At 43.2% G+C, this 21,772-nt stretch overlaps 1 protein-coding gene across 1 annotated transcript in view; it reads right to left on the bottom strand.

Moving 5' to 3' along the window:
* ADGRB1 (adhesion G protein-coupled receptor B1) overlaps positions 1-21,772 on the bottom strand; it is a 271,119-nt gene that overhangs the window by 36,074 nt on the left and 213,273 nt on the right. Inside the window, exons 21-25 of the mRNA XM_072327390.1 lie at positions 20,796-20,898; positions 16,643-16,793; positions 12,097-12,166; positions 5,590-5,656; positions 1,398-1,483 (exon numbers count right to left, since the gene is read on the bottom strand). Of these exons, the coding sequence (XP_072183491.1) occupies positions 1,398-1,483; positions 5,590-5,656; positions 12,097-12,166; positions 16,643-16,793; positions 20,796-20,898 (477 nt within the window). The remainder of the gene's footprint in view (positions 1-1,397; positions 1,484-5,589; positions 5,657-12,096; positions 12,167-16,642; positions 16,794-20,795; positions 20,899-21,772) is intronic.

Genomic DNA, 21,772 nt, shown 5'->3' on the forward strand with positions numbered 1-21,772 from the left:
TGCTTTGTTGGTTTTGTTGTCAAAGTATAACTGTGAGTATGATCAATAACCAGCTGATAGGTATTAAGTAAGGTCAATCTGTTTGCAGTTTAGCTTAAAGAGGGACAGGCTGATAAGCAGCATCTCGCTTCTCTGCTAATTCAATACATGACTTTCCATACAGTGTTGACTTTCCAGTGTAATTACCTTTCTATGGACTCTGCCTGCAGTTAGGGTATTTTCTTGGGTTCTCTTTGTAAAAAAGGCATCAGCCAGAATAAGGCATTTCCTTGTTAGTGGTTGCTTAAAGCAATGCACTAAGGTCACTTACTCACATACGTGTTTAACCCAGCAATAACAGACACCTCTGCCCACCCAAAAGGGCTTAATTTTCCTCTCAAAATAAATATCTTCCTTAGGCATCAAGCTTCCTTTCTCACTACATCAAGGAATCAAAGGAATCATAGCATTTGGCCAGGTCAGCACCACAGACAGAATGTGAGCCTTCCCTTGTTCCTCTTCTTATCTGGCTAGGTAAGAGCTCATGACATCAAAACTGTCATCAGTTTTGATGTCATCACTAAATAGATGCATTGTCAATAGTTTGAAGGTATGCCAAGGGAGACCTTTGCGGTTGCTGTCATGCTGGCTGCTGCCAAGAGCTTTGGAATACACTCTTCCATTGTACTACAAAGTAAACCACTTAGCACCAGACCTGGGCTTCAGGGACAGAGGTCTGAGTGGTGACTTGGGAGAAGATAGAGAATTTCAGGAGGTATCAGAATTTCTTCTTGCAGAAGAGATACCTTTCTCTATTGACCACTCATATATTAATTTGTTCACTTGTACACTTACAAAACCCCTTCCTTCAAAGCACAGTGTACCTTTGCCATCTCTCAGCCATCTGCCAGCTGTTAGATACAACCCTGCTGTCACACAACCCATGCCACATTCCAAACTCAGCAATGACACATCTATCTAGTCTAACTAATCTAATTAATCTAATAAATTGATCTAACTAATTCTCCAAGATTTAGTGAAAAGAATCACTTTTTTTTTTTTCCCCCTATATTTTGGATGAATATGTCAGTTTGGGCTGAAGCCTTTTTAACAAAGAGCTGAATTCAATCTCCCCCTGTATCAGGAATATCTTGTTGCTGTATCAGCTACATCTTGTTTTGTCGTTTTGTTTTTTGCCTCTGCACTGAATAACAAGGCAGAAATATTAATCCATGGATTTCTTTGTTCGTTTGTCCCATTTTGTTTAAACCTGCTTTTGCTTTTTCTTTGCATCTCCAGTCTCTCTTTGCATTTCTCAGCTGGTTATTGATCACAACCTTTATTTGTTGTTGTTGTTGCTAGGTTTTTGTTTGTTTGTTTGTTTTTATTCTTTACTTAGATGTATTGATAAGGCATACCCTGCCCGTTCCTTCAGTTTCTTATCTGTTATTCCATCTTTGGATACAAGTTTGTTAAAAACCAGAATGCCAATAACCATGTTCACCTGTTGAAAGAAAAACAACACACAGTTTTGTTCTCAGGTGGGGCAGATCACATTCAGCAATACAGAAGGAACAAAAGGGCAAGCTCAGCCCTTTTTTCTTCCCAAAGCTGGTTCACAGTCACATCTCTGCAAGCCACCACCCCTCTTATCCCCTTTCCATCCCACCTCCCTTGACCACGTATCAGAGTTCAGGAAAGCAGAATGCAGTCGGCAGCAGCTCAGTGAGGTCTGCATGGGCCAGGGCAAGGCTGTAAAGTGCTCAGAATGCTGCAGGGCTCACAAAACCACAGAATCATTTGAGTTAGATGGGACCCTCTAAGGTCACCTAGTCTAGCTCCCCCGCTATTAGCAGTGACATCTGCAGCTAGATCAGGTCGAATGCATGCTCAAGATCTAGCCAAACTCAAAGCATAAAAATACTTTTTTCACGATAACACAAATTGAAAGTGGCCAATGCAGGAGAGAGAAGTGGCATGACACAATTTCAGAAGTATTTTTTGGAATCTGTGGTCCAAAAGCAGCAGCACTAATAGGATAGTGCGGTATGATCCAGATGGATAGTCATCATTCCTGATGAGTGAAGCACCACCGCTGCTCTCAGAATAAGAGATGGAGAGGCACTTGAGTAAGCAGAAATATCAGCTGCTGCGGTAGGATATCTTGAGAAAGACTGCAGATTGCACAGCTCATGGATTAGCCATCTATCCATTTCCAAGAAATTAGTGGGCAAAGCAACTTTACACAGCCCTTCGTTCTGCTTTGTTAGGGTAAGAGCACAGATGTCTGTATCAGTCAGGTATAAAATTCACAGGGAAATACAAGCTGTGCAGAGCTAAGGTCTTTCAAAGTGATGTTGAACTTCTCAGTGCTCCGTTTTGATCCCATTCACCACTGCCAGCTGCATCTGTTTTACAAACCCCATGCAAACCTCAGCAACCTCTGAACGCAACCACTTAGGTGATACACAATCATCACCTCTTCCTAGGGGCACAGTGCTGATGGTGGAAAAAAGTGACATTCTCCTGCTTTTGTTGCCAGTGAAACAGCTGTTGTTGGTAGAAAGAGGTACTGAATGCTCTTCTGCACGTTGTGCTTGCAAGGAAATATTTCAGATCAAATTCAGGTACATTCAACATTAGATGTTAGGTAAGAGCCTGGGTGAGTTTAGTACACCCTTGAGAAGTAGTCCTAAGGAACAACTCATAGAATCATAGAACTGTGGAATCATTAAGGTTGAAAAAGTCCACTAAGATTATCCACTCCAACCACCAAACCACCAAAGAACGCGCAGCCCATGGGAAAGACATTTCTGCTCACACTATGCCTTCATCTAGATGCCAAAATCATTCTCAGAACTGACCAACCCTTCTGAGTTTGCTATGCTGATTTCATCAGGACATGACCCAGCTTTCTGATGTGGAGTCTACAGCTGGCAGCAAATGGAGGAGCTCCCAAATAGCAATTATTTTCTTTTGTATCAGCTGTTGGGTGAGTGGAATACCTTCCACAGCTGTCAGTCCATTTCTAGAGCACACCATTGTTTTGTTTTATAGACCCAGTGCTGGCAAGTCACACACAGTAACTCAGCCAAGGATCAGCAAGAAAACAAACTCCAGTTAAGTGCATACTTATAAGCACGCTTGCAATTCTTGTCTTTCTTCACCACGCTGGAGGCTTCTGAGCATATGAGGTTCTCTTCTTTAAGCTGCAGTAAAGCAGTAGCGAAGATGAGGTTGAAGTATTGCAGGTTGCATACCTACTAGGTTTTGGCACAACAGTGTTCATCCTCATTCATTTATGGCAGGGGAGATGAAGAACTGTAGCTCTGTAATTGCATCTCTGCAACAGGCTTTCGACCTGTGCATCTTCAGGGTGCTTCACCTGAGTCAGAAGTGTCAAACCAATTGCAGCAGCCCTCAGTTTAAATTTCCTGGAATTCCTAAAGTTAAAAGCATAGATAATAAACCCAGCTGGAGCTAAGTCAGATGTGTGCCAAGTCATTTGGGTGCCAACATATCATATTCCTCAGAGTTTCGGGTGAGAAAAAGCTGCTTAGCTCAAGTGCAGAGCCAAGTCCCATCTTGTTCTGTGATCCCTGCACAAGAGCAGATAGATTATCTGGAACAAACCTGTCCTGAGTGGCAGTACAGATGCATATCCCTCATACAGCCTTGTCCTCATATTGAACAAGGGTGAACTGACCCTCTGACCCTCCATCTCTGGCATAGCCAACCTGAAATCAGGACAAAGCATGCACAAAAGAGACAACTGTCTGGTCTCATACACAGTGCATAATTGAGAACTGTGTATTCAATCCTATGCTCTGCTACAAAGCCATAGCGTGAATTCTGTCAGCTTAGGTTTCAATTTGTAAAGAAGTGTTCAATGCTTATTCCTCCTCCTCTTCCCCAAGTTCCTCAGGATATACGTATACTACCTCACACCTCTCTTGGGCATCATTTGCTTCTCATTTAGCTAGCAGTGAGTCAGGTAGTATAAATGAGATGTACGGGCACTTTCTCTAGGCAATGAAAAGAGACAGACACCTCCAGAGATGACTCACCACTTCCTATGACCTTCTGTATGAACCGACATCTGTAGGTGTTGACCGCACTGTAAGGTTATCTCCAATTCCAGCTTTGATGCTGAGTGAAAACAGAGATGCCAAATGGAAGCAGGGTAGGGAAAGCTGAAGGATTACTTCCCTTGTCGTTGGCACAACAAAAGCAAAACAGGCAGGAGACTGGCTGCTCTTTCTTGTTGCACTACAATAGTTCACTCCCTCCTAATCACTGCTGTCTATTGAACACTCAAGCCACTGAGCTAGAGCTATTTGTTATTATGTTGTTGAGTGAAGAGGTAGTTCATCTGAAAACACTAAGCCACTTAATGCTGCTGTCAATTATTCCAGCAATAAGGAAGACTCTAAGCCCATCAGCAACATTACTGAACAAAATCCAACTATCACATGCCTACAGAAATCTAATGACTGGCCAGCATGTACATCTGCATATTCTCACTCTTCAGTGATGGCTATCCAAAGGCTCAGCTATGTCTTGTATCAATGCTAAAGAAAGACCCTAAGAGAGAAAAGCTTTGCTTTATTGTAGAAGAGGGGTAACTGATGACTTGTTTCTTTGACGTCATGATGACACCAAAGTGGCTTGATGTGCAGTGACAGCAGTAAGAATAGAGGCAGCAAGAGGTTTTGTATAGCTATTCTCCTGCAAGGCTGCTCCTGCTACAGGGCAGTTAACCCCCTCAGCACTGCTTGAAACAAAAAATGGATCCAAAAAAGAAACTGCAAATGTTGACAATTCCATTCCTATGGGATCCTCCAGGGCACGTGAGACTTAGAGACCACACAGCTCTTTCACTGAATAAAACATTGGGTTGGAGTGAAAAAACAGACTTCCACTTAAATGGCTCTAAAAGTGCCATTAAATGTGTCTGCAATTGCTGCAGAAGGGATTTCCTAAAGGGACTGGCAGTTTACAAAGTCTTTGAACCCTGGCAGTCAAGACTTCTCATGATCAGTGAGGCTTCAACAGCAGGGAAGCTTGATGAAAGGTCTGTCATCACTTGAGTGACACCTTCAACTCAGATGATAGTAACTGACTGAGATAGGCTTTGGTGTTGGGTTAGCGCCAAGGGGTAGGGGATGGGAGAACAGACTATTGCCTAGCAGGAATTCCATGGGCATCTTGGACAAATGAAGAATACATGCTGTCTGTGGAGACCCTACTTGGTCTAGGAGCAGCCAGTAACAGCAGTTTCTGAAGGAGTTAATGTCAAAGTTTTCCACCACCATTCTGCACTTCCATCCAGATAGGCTGATAAAAAGGCAAAGCTTTATCCATGCCTAGGGGACTTCAGAGAGGGCAGAGGTAGAAGGCTGGTTGCTGAGGTACACTGTATTTCAGACTTAAACCCATCCCGAATTGCTGGCTTTTAATACTCCGTGTTTAATTCCTGAAGGAGAAAGTTACTAAAAACAAGAGTAGAAACAGAGAGGGACACTCTTGGGTTGAAAGAGTGAAGGAAGTCTTATAAAATTAATAAATAAATAAATGGAAAAAAAAATAATTTCAGCCAAGCTCAAATACCAAAACAACAGCAGCAGCTGGTCCCACGAAGGCGTAGAGAAGACCTCCCTCTAATGACAGCCAGCAGCTGGAAAAGTAAGAAAGAAAAGAAAATTACTCGGTAGCTAGCACCACCCACAAAAAGATGCATGTTTTGCTGCCTTCCTTTGTCTGTAGAGTTGATACTCCATGATAAAAAAAAAAAGTCTCAGAATTTACAAAGAGCAAGTTTTGCTTTCTGTTTCTCCTGCACTTGCACAAAGGCCCAGCTGCCTGGGGGTCTGCCCGCAGAGCCATATTTGATTACCACTTGATTGTTGACAGAGGAATGCATGCAAAATTCATGCGATGCTCTGTTTCAGACCAGGTCCTGCTGGAAGCTACAGCATTACTTTGTGAGCAAGATAATTCTCTTGTCGTGCTTGCTCAGGCAAAAGAGCAGATTTGTTCATTTGCTAAACCAGTAGGCCCAGGGGGAACTTGGGTCCACAAGCACAGTACATTTCTCCTCCTGGATCCTCCCTTTGGGCTTGCTGCCATGGGGAAATTTCACAGCTCAGCAGCAAGGTGGGAATTCACTGTGCTGCTTAAGTGGATGTTCTTAAGCTGAAAGTGAGGTGTCATGTCTCCTTTGGAAACCAGCATGTTGCTCCTCCTTCACATCACACATCTTGGGTTGGAAGGGATCTTAAAGTTCATCTAGTTCCAAACTCCCTGCTGTGGGAAGGGTTGTCGCCCTCCAGATTAGGCTGCCCATGGTTTCATCCAACCTGGACTTGAACACCTCCAGAGATGGAGAATCCACGATTCCTCTGGGTATCCTGTGCCAGTGACTTACCACCCTCTGAATAAAGAATTTCTAATACCTAATCTAAATCTCCCCTTTTTTGATTTCAAGCCATTCCTCCTTGTCCTATCACTATCAAATTTCCCCTTTCTTTATTGACTTTCTGTGGAATTTAGGCTACTAATCTGCCTGGTTCCTACACGGCCCAAGCAGATACTCTCATTAAGAATTTATGTCTATCATGTTAGTGTCTATCATGGAATCCAGTAGGCCTTGATGGCATTTCTCTTCAGTGGAGATCCAAAGGAGTCTTTCACTGAGCTCCACTGTCTGTATTGACCAAACTTTCACCACTTGAATAGTCACAGAATCATAGAATTATGCAATCAGTGAGCCCAGACCGGATGGAGACCTCCCACTTCTCAAGTTATATATACAATATATATACAATATATATGTGCTCCAGGAGTCTCCATGGAAATCCTACTGCACTGTACATCCACATACAGATCTCACTGTGCACCGAAATTCCCACAGAATCATAGAATCACAAGGCTGGAAAGGACCTACAAGATCATCTAGTCCAACCATCTTCCTGTCAACCAGTAATACCCACTATGCTACTAAACCATATATTTTAGCATCTCATCCAGATGCCTCCTGAACACCACCAGGGACAGTGACCCTACCACCTCCCCAGAAATACTGACAAACCCGCTGTAAAAAGAAACAGATAAGAGAAATCTCTGTTCCTCACCAGCTGAGCATGACAGGATGGCCAGATAGACAACGAGGATTTTCATATTTGAACATAATGACAGAATGGAAAAAGTTTTTTTTTAAGGAAGCATTTTCTCACTGTGAAGGTGACCAAGGAGATTGCCTAGAGAGGTGGTGGAGTGTTCCTCCTTAGAGATCTTTAAATCCATCTGGATATTGTCCTGGGAAACTTCCTATAGGTGTCCCTGCTTGACCTCCAAATGTCCCTTCCAACCTCAACCATTCTGTGATTCTGTGACAGTCATGAACTGCTGGACTTCAGTTTCATGGGGAATGTGGCAATTTAGAGTATGGGTACTTAAACTAGGTACTTTAGAGCAAGATAAGATGAGAATTTACACTGTGCCAGCAACCCCATGGAAAGTTCACATGCTGAGACATAGCAGTACCCTGGAGTTAATGTGCAATGGAGTAATCCTGTTTCAACAGTACAGTACCATGAATGTACTGTAATGGTACATTGGATTGGATAAGAACAGACAACCACAATGGAATAAGGACTTCCTCAAAGCTCTTAATCCAGCTAACCCTGCAGTGATTCATTTACGTGCTTGTACTTTCAGCAATATCATCTCATTCTGCATCAAAAGAAACAATGTCTTTCAGATTTCTCCCAGGAAACAAAGCCTTCCTGGAAACATTTCAGTTTTGTTGATCGGCTTCAATTGTATTTGTATCAGATCTGACTTCCAAGTATGTTATTTTTTTTCACCATAAATCTCAGAACATCTGGGGAAAGAAAACCCAAAGCATTTCAAATTAAAAATTGAAAGCAGGACGTTCTGACTTTCTCCAAGTCCTGAATCTTGTTTGTTTCTAAATTAAAGGTATCGCGTGTTAATTTAATCAGTTCTCATTTCTTCCTGATAACAAGTTGCTCTGTGAGACACACCATCTGAACAGCTGTAATAATAAAATGAATAATCAGATATGGAGGGAGAAAATGGGGATGAAGTGTTGGAGGGCTGTGATGTCTGAAAGTCTTCATGAACTCAAAGACAGGAAAGAGGAAGAACCAGGTTTGCTCCCAAATTGCCGTGTTTGCCCCTCGAATCTTTTGCTTCAATGTTTAATCCTAGCTTTAAGAATATTTTTTCCAGGAACCCTTCCAAGTAGAAGAGAAAGAGGGAGCTTACTTGAAGAAGGGAGCAGACAGTCCTGCATTCCAGTTAGTGATGAGGACATGGCAAAACGAGGGCTTTTATTCCCATCAGGTCCCTGGCAGCCCCTGTCCCCCCTCCTTGGGCTTTCTGAAGTTGGGTTCACACATCACCAAGCACTGGCCCTTATCCTTTCTGACTGTCTGATCTCCCTGTCACAGCATGCAATCAAAGTGTTTCCTTCCAAAACTGTCAGAGGTGGTGGCTGACAGCAAAGAAGGGAAGAAGTGGTATTTAAGAAGGAGAACTGACAGCCAACTCCAGTAACATGCTAGTCTAGTTGAGACATTTTTATCCTCGTCCTTTCAAGGCACAAAAACGTTTGCTTTCCACTGAGAGTACTTGCCAAGGGACCTCTTTAGAGATCTCTTAAACAAAATTACCACTGGAAGAAAGTGAGCGGGTGGTTCAACAGTGATCAACTACCATTTCTAAGCAGTGCTTCCCAGATTGACAGTAGCTCTTGAGTCCAACACAAAAGACCTCTTCACCACACATCTGATTGTTTTTTGTATCATAATCGTTTGAGTTGGAAGGGACCTTTAAAGGTCATCTAGTTCAACTCCCCTGCAATGAACAGAGACATCTACAGCTAGATCAGGGTGCTCAAAGCCCTGCCCAGCTTTGAATATCTACCACCTCCCTGGTCACCACCTCTCTACTATGACAAAGGTGTTAGATGGAGGGGTTTTGCCCTGGTCCTGCAAAGAACTGACTTCCAGCAAGATCTTCCTGTCTACACCCCACAGTCCTGCTTGCAACAGCTCTCACCTTGATCATGCACAAAATTAAGCACCCACAGTGCAACAGCCAACATATTTATACAGTTAAGACTACAGCTAGCATTCAGGACTATCCCACCAGTATTTAGAGATGGACAAAAAAGAGTTACTGAGGTAGCTGTGGGTGACCAAAGCCCTGATGCAATGACACAAAACAACCCCTGGAAATTTGCTGTTTCCTGGTGCTGCTCTTTGACAGCAACTCCTGTGAGCTCTCTGGTGGGAAAGAATATGAATTTCCAGCTACCAGTAGCACAACCTCAATTGCTCAGTTCAGGCTTTAGAGATCGAGAGGCAGACTCTGGAGTACTGGTTAAAGGGCATTTATTAGTGCCTGGTGAGTCCAGGGAAAGCCACAAGGCACTGGCACAGGCTGCCTGACTGCACAGTGACCCTGAGCAACCTGGTCTAGTGGAAGGTATCTCTACTGATGGTGAGAGGCTGGAACTTGATCGTCATTACTGAATAGCTTAATCCCATAGCTACATCCATCCTAGAATAGCTACAATGACCAGGACAAGGTAAGTAGGGTTGGAAGAATTTTTGAATGACAATGTAAAGACCTTTGTAGGCTATCATGTTAAATCTCATCCCTCCTGTTACCAAAAGGGACATGATAAGGCTAATGTCTCCTGTTTTGTTCAGTAAGATGAAAGCTCGGATGTCTGCTACTGCCCATTTGAAATGCCCTCTGCATGTCCTATACTAGTCAAAAAGTGAAAGCCTCTATTCTTCAGATCCAAGTTTTGCACCCTTCTGCAGTGGTCAAAACCCAAAATAATCCTGGAACAAGATTCCATTCTGTATTCTGTCTGTCTTTGGCATTAAACACTGTTAAATCTGATTTATCTGTCTGAACAACCCCAAGTTTCCAAGCTCAGTTCTGAAATTACAGATATGTAGTATTGACTTCCTTCTAGAGGACAGGTAAAATAGCACATCAATATAAGAGAGCTTTTATGCTTCTTGAAGAGGAAAAAGAAGAGAAAGCATGCTGCAGTGAAGGGTCACCCTGTGTCTTGGTCTACTGATCTTTGCTTTGTGTTTTAAAAATATGAAGTTCAGGTGCAAAGCTGCTCACGAACCAGCCTGGAGAAGCAGCATGTGCCTGCGTGTGCTTTGTAGCATGAAGTCAGAGCAGGGACTGCTTAAAAGGTGCCTGCAGGGACACACACGCTGCTTGGGACAGTGCTGGTTTTGAGTTCATTCTAAGATGGCTCTTGATAAAGCCAACAGCAGGAATCACGAGGTGTTATTGCTACAAATGTATGTCTGGAGGTTGTTTCCTGTGCTTGTATTCTGTACACCATGGCGTTAGGGACACAGCATGTATGAGGAAGGTTTTTCCTATGGAAAAGAGCTGAGTGCACATGTGCAAATTCACTGAGCATCTCATGAAGCCCGCAGCAGTCATGGCTGATGAATCACAGGGACTCGCAGAGGAGAGGAATGGACAGGCTGGCTGGGAAAGGAGCAGTGAGGGAGCAGGATGCAATGCCTGAGATACCTTCCTGTTTTCACTGACAAGCACCCTGACAGCAGGACTAAGAATTGTGTTCCTGAGTCTGTGGCTCCTGCTGTGAGCACAGGATCCCCTGCCATTCCTGGGCAGGCAGCCAGTCAGCCATACAGGCAGAGAGGAAGGCAGCAGCCAGCCCCTTAATGCGAGGAGAAACAAAAATTGAAGGGCTAAAAGAAGTCAGAAGACTGGCAGAAAAAGGAGGAGCTGCTCTAGTTAATCATAAACTCATTAAAGTTGGAAAAGACCTCTAGGATCAACTAGTCCAACCGCACACTTACTACCGATATTGCCCACTAAACCTGTGCACACTGGGAATGAGGGAAAGTCAGTGCACAGCTTGTGGGACACCTCATTGATGTGCCAATCTGAGAGCAAAAGATCCTGGCAGGTTTTGTTACGTTTTGACACCCTTTTTGCTGTAGGCTGTGAGACTTTGTTCTGGTGCAGGAGGTGTTGGCATGAACAGTTTGGAGAGGAGAGGAGAGGAGAGGAGAGGAGAGGAGAGGAGAGGAGAGGAGAGGAGAGGAGAGGAGAGGAGAGGAGAGGAGAGGAGAGGAGAGGAGAGGAGAGGAGAGGAGAGGAGAGGAGAGGAGAGGAGAGGAGAGGAGAGGAGAGGAGAGGAGAGGAGAGGAGAGGAGAGGAGAGGAGAAAGAAAAGGAGTAAGGAAAGAAAAAAATAATTATATAAAGGTAAATTCTGAGCTGCTTCTAGTGTGGGACTGAGCAAACAGACAAAATCAGAACTCATCCTCATTCTGGTGCCTAAAACTGAGCTAAGCTACTTTGAAAACTAGTGTTTGATCAGGCAATCTATTAAGCAGACAAACACGAATGCTATTATTTCCTTTTTAAACATCCAAAACATTAAGTATTCCCAATTTTGCTCTAAAAAGAAAAATACTGTCCCTGCATAGCACATATTCAGATCACAGTGATGTAATTTATCATAGAGTCATCTAGTCGTGAAGCTTGGAAAAGACCTCCAAGAGCATCAAGTCTAACCATCAACCCACCCCTACCGTGCCATTCATTTAACCAGTTCCTATGAATTTCTTTGTAAAGGAATACACAGTTTTCAGTCAGTAACTAGTCCCTACTGCTATTCTATCAGAGATGATTCAGAAGCAAATGCAGATAAAATATGAAGCATGCTGAGTGTTGGCATTCTCATCCTTATGGTGATAATGTCCCTCTTGTTCAGACTGAACCAAGAGAGTTGCCTCTAGTCACACAGTAAGTTCTTCTCTGGAGACTTTGCTATCTTAAGGTTTCCCCTGGACATTTGGGTAGCGATGAGGAAAGAGCATAGCATCCAGATGATCTGATGGATTGAGGATGTCAGAAGGCTCCCTCAGCTCCTATCATTCCTACTTCCATGGGTAGCACATGAGAATTTAGCTCCTACCTTTGTTCCTGCAGGCCAGCGACTGTGTTTTCTTTGACAAAATGATGGGAGGTGAGATAGGAAAAAAAGAGGAAGAAGAGCCCCATTACTCACTAGTTCACGGTGCCGTACCCCTTGGCTTTAGTAAATCCCACAGAAATAGCAACCACCAAGGCGGGGAGCCCTATGGAAAATGAAACAAGAGAAAATTGGTTATTTTAACATATGTGCAGCTCTGCTCCAACTCAACCGCTTAATATACCCCATTTCTCCCTGTGTTATTCTAGCACCATCTGTCCAAGCCTGGGCCTTTGGCAGAGTATGAATTCAGGACCTTCAGAGCCAGAAGCATGAACCTTTGTAACGTCTGCTAATGAAGTTAATGCTGTCAGCTGTAATCAGCTCATATCCTGCTGTGGTCTCAGCAGTTGTGCAGGGAATGATAGTACATGCAGATGCATAAAATTCATTTATTTTATTCTTAGGGATGCAGAACAGCCAGGAATATACCAGGACATTTCTTGGGGGTGTAATATTCAGGCACTATTTAACCCAAAAGAACTAGCAAGGCAGAGATTAAAAGCTAGGTTTGCTCTTAACATAATATGTGAACAACTCAGATTCAAACCTTGCTGCAAATGAGACAGACCAGGAAATGGGAACAGTGTTCCCCCTACCCAGCTAAATCCTTGCATGCTGTGGATGCTCTGTCCCTGGAGATGTTCAAGACCAGGTTGAATGGGCCCTGGGCAACCTGGTCTAGTACCAGATCTGGAGGTTAGTGGCCCTGCCTGTGGCAGGGGGGTTGGAACTTGATGATCCTTGAGGCTCCTTCCAACTCAAACCATTCTATTATTCTATGATTCTACGATAATAGAACAAGTCCCTCTGAAGCACGATGGAAAGAAACATCTGAGAATCAGGTCCTTCTGTAAACCAGGGTACTTACTTTATGCCAGAGAGCTGCTCCCCTTTTGCATCCAAAAGGGAAACAAACTAAGAAAAATCAGCCACCTTGGAGAGAGGGCACACTGCATTATGAGTACTACAAAGGTACTACAGTTTGTGCCTTGGAGGCCATTTGAAACTCATGGTGTGCAATCTATCTTCAGGATGTCATGAGCTATCAATACCAGCATGGGGTCTCATTTCAGGTTCATAAGGAGGTGAAGCAATGTCCTCGATCCTAATTCTAAAATGTATATATATAAAAAATGATGGTAAGGAAGAAATGTAACAGAAACCTGCTGGTTATTGTGAAATGCTGGACTGAAACTTAAAACTACTGATACGGTTGGGTTTCTGAACACCTAGTCACATTTGAACTAAATAAAAGATGTTGTATCCTGCTAACAACCTACTTACTTCCTTACTATTCTTGCCTGGTAAACTGCTCTAGGATCTACAGAGGAGACTGAGTACTTCTCTAATTCACTATCCCCAGCCTAGCTCTTTCCTTTCCCTATAAAAATGTCTGGGTGTGGTCTGGGAACATCTGGCTCTTCAGCTATGGAGGGCTCTGTGTGGCTTTTTATAGTCCTATTACTTGTAACACAATGCATTAAGCTGTCTCAGTGCTAAAGATGGGCAAATCCCATTAGGAATTAGCAGGCTCAGTAGCCAGCTAGGATTAGTGCCTCTTGACAAGACCCTAATTTGTGCGCTATAGAGGTCATAGCAGGCAGCTGTAGAAGATGCTGTAGTCTGTAGGGCTGTCCAGACATAGTATCCAAACAAGTCTGCTGACACAGTGGTTACTCAGCAATACAGATCAATGCAAAGTTGATTAACTGCGAGGGTCAGCAGATAGTTAGGAGATGTTAAGGCTGAGTAGTCTGGAAGAGAAAGAATTTCATAGAATCATTAAGCTTGGAAAAGAGCACTGAGATCATCTAGTCCAATCATCAACCCATCACCACCATGCCCTCTAAACCATGACCCTAAGTGCCACGTTTCCACAGCTCACGAACACCTCCAGGGACAAGGACTTCACTGATTCCCTAAGCAGCCTGTTCCAATTTGAGAGTTAACATAATGAGAAGAGTTTCTCTTCCCCAAGCACATATAAGAAGACTCCCAAGCACAGCTCATGTTTGAGCAGTCCAAAGACTGAAAGCTGAGGGGACTTCAAAATGTCTCTCTTTATAAAAGTTCTGTAATAACTATTTTCCATTTCGCTGAGCTTTCTTCACACCTCATCTGGATACTCTGGGAATATAACCTGCATGGTATTCACCATAATGACATCAGGGTGGCATCCCATGGTATGCACACTAAGAAGTAAAGGAAAGGGCTTTTTTAAGAGTAGAACATGATACATGAAGCTCCCAGAAAGAAGAATGTTGGCTAAGACTCTGCCTAAAATAGCAACTTGTTCCTCGCAAAGTACCTCTCTTAGACGTGATAATTATGCAGAAATGCAAACTCAGGCTGTGAACTCATCAGATGTACAAGCTGCATTTATTGGAGCTACACGATGGTAGCTAAGCCAATGAGCAGAGCAAGTGAGGACTGCTGTATCCTTTGCCTTCGGATGTGATTAGATTAAAAATAGATACATCCAAATCTTTCCAATAAACTTTTAATAGAATTCTTGACTATTTGAAAGTAAGCTGTTTCTAACGGGACTGTACCATACACTGTGTGTGCTCTGTATCAGACCTTTGTGCAGTCACTCATGCTGCATAGTCAATGGCCAAATTTGGAGGGGTTTGTGCAGAAAGTGAGCGCTACGGTCATAATTCCAAATAAATGCATGGGAAACCCAATCTGAAGATTTTCTTCTGTCAGGCCAACAGGAGAATCATGTAACAAGATCACCACATCCCACCAGAAAAAGTTCATTTGATAATAGTGACTACCAAAAGCCGTAACTGTTACAAACAACTGAAGACCCTCTTAGATCCTCAGCCAGGGCAATATTAAAAATCCAATTGAAACAATGGCACGGTCATAAGTAGACTAACCAAATTGTTTCTTCTTCACTGGGACTAAATGTGCCCATTGAATTGGTTCTAGGGGACAGTTTGAAAAGGCAAAATCACACACACAAGAGGAGAACAGGAAACTGGGAGTAAAGCTCACTGCTGATAAAAAAACCACAGCAGCTTCAATGAGCTACAGCTGAGAACTTGGCAAAGTTCTCCAATAAGAGCTTGGAGAAATGTTAATAAGCAAAGGGGGGTGGGGGTCAGGGGAGGATCAGTCCATTACAAAGTGAATTCACAGAATCAAGGTTCAGAAAGACCACTGAGATCATCTAGTCCAACCATCAGCCCATTGACTGTGTGAATTACTTCAGATTATACTCTTTAAAACTTATTTTTGTCCTCTGCCTTCTTAGAAGTGCCATTAATCCCAGCACTACAGCTGAAGTCTAGCAGGATCCTAAATACCAGAAATTCCCTTGCTGCTTTAATAGGTGAGAGTGTTCTTCACATTGTGTCCTAACCTATTCCAAACACTTATTATGCACCATTTATCAGCCAGCGCATCCTAGCCCAGAAATAGCTACATTTTACTAACAGTGCAAATTATGCTCCTACACATTCAGGCTTTTTTTCCCCTTAAATCTGTACAAATTACAATTATGAATGTCGCTCATCCAAAATTCCCTCAGCTAACACTCCCATCTGTCCCAGCATTTATAAATCAGATTGAAGAAAACATCCCTTTTTATTACCATTATTACCTAGAGAAGCAATCAGTCTTTTGCATTCGATATCCCTGATGTTCCTCAAATCACACATGCAGTGTTTGTATTGGAACATATGCACACGCACAAAAAAAAAGCACACACAGCCTGTGTTTTGCATGTGTGTGGTTACAACCTTGCTACGTGCAAACCCTGTATTTCAGTCCCACCATTTGTTTTGTTTCCTAAGCAAAACTTAAAAGAGATGCAGGTGCTGGAAGGAGGATGGATCTTGATGTGAAAGAATAAATCACATCAGGGCCCTTCGTAACCACTGGAAATATCTTGCCTGGGGCAAAATGCTCGACTTCAGTAGTGAAATGAGCCACTAATACAGCTTAGAAGCACAGTGCTCTCTGATTCTCTTTCCTTCTTTTTTTTTCCTCTGCTTGCTTTTGAGCAACTTTTTTGTTCAGTCACTCCTTTCAAACACAAGCTTCTTGTTGCTTTGAGAGCCCAGGTTACGTGTTTGAGTTTGTTTTCAACTACAGAATGCATCATTTAAAGCTAATAAATTAAACATACGGAAGTGGCAGAGGGAGGAAAATTAGTTACAAGCATCTGCACTGGTCCCACAGTTTATTTGTCTATGAAAGGCCCTGCTGCCATGGAGACAGCATTTCAGAGCTTGCTTCTCCCCGGGTCGCACATGGAAGGAGACAGCGAGAGAAAAATAAAAGAGAAAGCAGAGAAGAGACCCAGAGACAGGAGAAACCTCCCAGCCCCACCATGCCCTTGGAATACACAGCCTCTTCCCAGCTCATCTCCTTCATGTTGCCCTTGGGTGGAGCTAGCAGCTTTTGGCTTTTGCTCATTTCCAACCATCTGAGCCCTTTTTGACACACCTTCGGGTGTCAAACTAAGCTTTTTGCACAGCATCAATCCGGAATACTCTTTGCTCTTCATGTTACCATGGAACAATGACCCTGACCCAATGGAGCTTCTATGCAAACCCATAATCCTCACCCCATCCGAGACACAAGAAGCGCTTGCGGATGATGCGGTTCCGTAACCGACCCGTCACGGCCATGTAGGACTGCCAGGCCTCGGTCAGCACCCAGCAGAAAGAGGAGAGGAAGAAGAAGTGCAAGAAAGCCGCCACCAGCGTGCATATCACCTGGAGAGAGGAGGAAAGGAGCATACATGAGAGGGGAGAAAGAGGAGAGAGGAGAGAGGCAGGCAGAGGGAGTTGCTTCCAAATCGGGCTCTGAAAGGAAAGGTCAGAGGGATCAGCAAAGGAAAAGACATCTCAGGAGCCTCCCCCTCAAGCTTTGACCTAGCATAGAATTAAAGTGTTTGTTTCAAATTTAAGCATTGTACAGAAACTGATTGCTCTTAAGTGAAAGCTCCAAGCCTGTGGTTAACTATTTTCATACAATGATAGAATATCCTGAGTTGGAAGGGACCCACAAGGGATCACTGAGTCCAACTGCTACCCCTACACAGGGCCACCCAAAATCCAGTCCCGATGTCTGAGAGTGGTATCCAAATGCTCCTTGAACTCTGGCTGCTTGGTGCCATGCCCACTACCCTGGGGAGCCTGTTCCATGTCCACCACCCCCTGGTAACAAACCTTTTCCTAATCCCCCACATGACCTTCCTTGACACATCTCCATGCTGAAGTCTGAACCCATGTCTTGTCCTTGTGCTGTTTGGCTTCAGCAGTATACTTTTATTTTCCAGTGATCAAATCAAATCTCTGATGCTTTCGGAGAGGATGGAGCAGTTCTTAAGATGTGCACTAATCTCAGCTCAAAAGGATTGCAAAGCACCATGTCGCTGGTGCTTTGCAGTAATATAATCAGAGAAAGGCAATTTAGACTGGGAAGGGGAGCTGTTTGCAAAGAGACATGGTTAAGCTGTGAGAGGTGGGAAGAAAACATGGCTGGTAAGGGCTTGGGAAGGACTGCAAGCATGACTTGTTCAGGGACATGTAGCTATTAGCAAAAAGGTGGGGGGGGATGGGGGAAGGAAAAATTAATGAAATGGTAGAATAAATTTAATAATGGTGAGCTCTACAACTTGGCAAGGAAATCTCTCAAGGGACACAGAGAGAGCTCAAACCATTTAAAATTAAACTAGGGAAAGTACTAGCAAATGCATTATGGAGAACAATCCTGTAGCGATGGGGAGATGGGCTGGAAAGCTGACAAGCTCATCTTTGTTTTTAACTCAGCAAATCCAAATCATTCATTGGTGCAAATTGGTGCCGCTCTGTTAACTCTGCCAGAGCTATGCTTAATTTGCACCACTGGAGAAGAAGAAACTGTGAATGAACATGCTCCAAAAGAAAATGATGGAATGAAACGCCCAAAGAGAAGGGAGAGGAAATAAGACTTTAAAAGTGACTCTGGGTGATTAAAAAAAAATGGCTAAGGGGATGGGAGTGAATTGTGAAGAATTTCTCTGCTTTCAGTTATATCAGGAAATGTGGACTTCTGGGTTTACGGTCACTGAACCTTCCTCTTTTTTCTTCCACCAGCATCTTTCAGCAGAGAGCTCTCATACACAGAGCATCTTTTATCATGATTTTATTGAATTGCCCTCAATTCATACACTGGCACTGACAGACGTTATCAGAAGTTGGAAATAAAAGTCAGACGTTGCGTTCTTTGAGACAGGAACTGCCTTTTCATTCTGTGTTTCTATTTGACACAGAAACCCTTGGTATTCTGCCTGCAAGTAGATGACAGTTCACTACAAATAGCCTGGCTCAATGTGATAATTTGAAGTAATTTTCATGTTTCCAAAAGAATCTTCCAAAGGTGGTTGCTATGCATCCAGCTTACAGGTCTATGTAAAACAGTTACAAACACAAGTAACTCTCAGGAATGTATTTCAACATCCTTATATTTTACTACTGTTTTTGTGGGTGCTTTTTCTAACTACTGACAGAAATGACAGCATCAGATTATCTGAGCTGATTTTGTTCTGCATCAACAGAGCTTTCTGCCCTCTTTGCCAGCAGTTCACAAAGGGAAGAAAAGATGTCTGCTTTCCACTTTTCCACCTGGGACATCTGTTTTCCAGATATACTCACAATGCGCATTTATGACACCGAATGGTTCCTATTTAAAATCCATTAAAAACAAGCGGATAATTTTACCCAGATTTGGGAATAAGAAGAATCTTCCATCTTGTTTTCCCCACAGAGATGTAGTTGTAAAGGCCATCAGTCCCTGTTTTTCCTAAAAGAGGTGAAATTTGCTTCCATCCAGCGCATAGCCCTGCCTTTGAGACGCACTCAGTTCACGCAGCATTCATTTCTTTTGTATCACATTATTGTTGACTATAATTTTTTTAGCCTTTTCACAGGCCTTTCATCTTTAAAAGGCATAGCAAATCCAGGCATAGACTCTTTCCTTTGAGGTTATGCAGACGGAAATGATGGGAGTATTTGGCATTTCCCAGGAAAGTAGTACTGTAGAAATTCTCCCAGTGTAACTGCAATTATAATTCAATCACTAATATTTTAGGAAGCTCCACTATCGGCGATTGAATGTGAATAGTTTCCAAATTTACAGTCTTTCATCTCTTCTTTGTTCAGTTTTCTTTCTCTGTTCTGTGACAGAGACTGTTTACTAGATGGCTGAGTGGAAACCCAAGAATAACCTTTCTATTTATGGTGTTTCATGTATATGCATGTCCAAAGAACTAATCTGCCTCACACAATTACAGCCGGGAGCTTTGAATCTCCACAAACAGCTCTGACACTGAACATCCAAGGCAACATGAGAAAAAGTGTGAGAAGGAATCTGGGCTCCCAGCTGTGCTATTAAGGGGATAAGAGAGGGCTGACAATATCCACCTCCTATCCTGGAGGGAAGAAGAATAACCAAACAGGAGGTCCACCCATGGTTGGACACGATGAGCATCTCTCAGTCTTCTTTCTATGAAAAGTTGCTCCTAGCACACATTTGAGGTTGCAATGCACCCACAGAATAGCAGTGTAGAACTGATTATCCTCTTCCCAATTCTTGCTCCGGGCAAACCACGCTCTGCTTTGCATAGCTTCTGAATGGTGTTGGTCTAATAGCAACAGGGCCAGTTGGCTGCATCTCCCCACAGTTTTCTCCACAGGTATGACTCAAGTAGCTGTAAAGCTTTCTTTAAAACATAACCCAGCTCTGACCCAAAAGGTCTGCATAGCAATGAGTCTCTGTGATTCATTAAAGCCTGAGGCTTCTCTGCAGAAATGCTTCCAAAAGTGACAGCGTGCTCTGGATGTCAAAGTCCAGACTCGAAAAAATTGGCTGGTTACTGTTAATTAAAAGCTAAATTCTGATTTCTGATTGTGACTTCAGCAGCAGGAGGAGCTGGAAGATGCTTTTGGCCTCAGTTTTCTGCTTAGAGGAGTTAAGATGGTTGGAGCACTTGAAGAGAGAGGATGATGTACAATAGGAAAATACTAAACGTGAGCATTGATTTGTTATTCTAGCTGACAACAGAGAAAGTAATTTAGCTGGAGAAAAGTCATACAAGCAACACAACACCTCTCCATCTGCATCTCTAATATGGGTTAGTACCCTTCAATCAATGCCCATGGCTTGAAAATCCATGCTAAGTTCTCGTCTTCACTGCTCGAATGGCAGTGTGACTTGCAGCAAGTCTCTTGTGGTCTCAGCTCTGCAATGTGCATAATGTACACAGCGATTCTTCCCACTCCAAGAAAGGGGTTCTTGGTGGCTGCTTTCCTTAACATCTGCCAAGTGCTTTGGGCTTGGAGCATAAACGTTGCTGTAGAAATAAATGTAATGCTGAGATGCTGAGTGTTTTCACTTTTTTAGCTCTTTCTCAATCTGTCCTCCTTTGTAATTTTTGGAAAATAAAATGGTTGAAGCCTCGCAAATAACCATGTTTTTTCACTGTGCCATGTGCCAGCTACTCTAGGCAGATACTCAAAAATATCACATTGGTTTTAATCAAAGCCCTGAGGATGCTGACAAATTATCAAAGAGCGAGTGAGAGAGAAAATTGAAATCTGCCATTTAGTCATGTCTTTGACACGTCGCTAATTAACAGATGGAGGAAAAACGAGGAAGCACTGCCTGAGCGGATCATTTCAATGCTAAATCAGGAGCAAAGCAAACAAACAAACAAGTTCCAACATATCTCCTACCTTATTCCGGGTCTGGGTCTGTCCGATCAGGATGAGAGCATTGGAGGAGATGATGGACAAGCAGAAGTTGATAAGAATGACCGAGCGCTCTGAGCGGATATACCTGCAGAAAGACAAGAGGGGAAGGAGATCCACTCTGTAACACCTTGCATGGAGCCACTGGACTCTACACAATCCCATGGTAAGAGACGGCCCACTTTCTTCAGATCTCTTGCGTTAAACAGACAAGTACAACAGGAAAAAGGAGGAGGAGAGCTTGGGTGTGGTGCACAGATTTCTCAATCCTCCCCATCAATGTTGGAATTATGAGCATAAGACAACAAATCAGGGCCTAGCTGGCTCCCTACTCTGAACCTTTGCTAAAATAGTATTGAGTGCTGTAAGTCCCCCTCAGCTCTGCTTAATTGGAAGGGGACTTGGAGAGGAGCTTAGAAGAAAACATACACGCAACACATGGAAAGATTCCCAAATAAGAAGAGCCACAAGCATGCTGGTGATGAAAGCAGGTTACGAATGCATGCATCTTCACAACAAAGTGCTTGTGATTCAGCATTCCCCTTTATTTAACCTAACAACACATCCAGAAGTGAGAAGAAATTGTGGTTTTGTTTTGTTTTGGTTTGTTTTTTTGTTTTCCAGATGGAGAGGTTTAACACTTCTCAAAACAAGGCCAAATATGTAGCTGCAACCGTAGGTCCGGGATGTCAGGAATCCAAGTTAGGAAGTTGCCTTCAGCACCTTGCAGGAGCAAGTCACTAGTCATTTCTCTTTTGCAATGTGCAGCACAGCACCAAGTTGCTGCTGAAGTATAAGCACAATTAATTCAAATGACTGGCCATGGAAGAAAATTTCTGTGGAGGCACTTTTATGTACCTAATAAAATTAAAAGGGAATTGCAAAAGTGCAAGTCTTCAAGGACTGACTCAGGACCTGACCACACCAACCCTCACACATGTGAGTAATCTCAGTGATGCAGC

The sequence above is a fragment of the Excalfactoria chinensis genome, chromosome 2, assembly GCF_039878825.1.
Source record: "Excalfactoria chinensis isolate bCotChi1 chromosome 2, bCotChi1.hap2, whole genome shotgun sequence".
NCBI lineage: Eukaryota > Metazoa > Chordata > Aves > Galliformes > Phasianidae > Excalfactoria > Excalfactoria chinensis.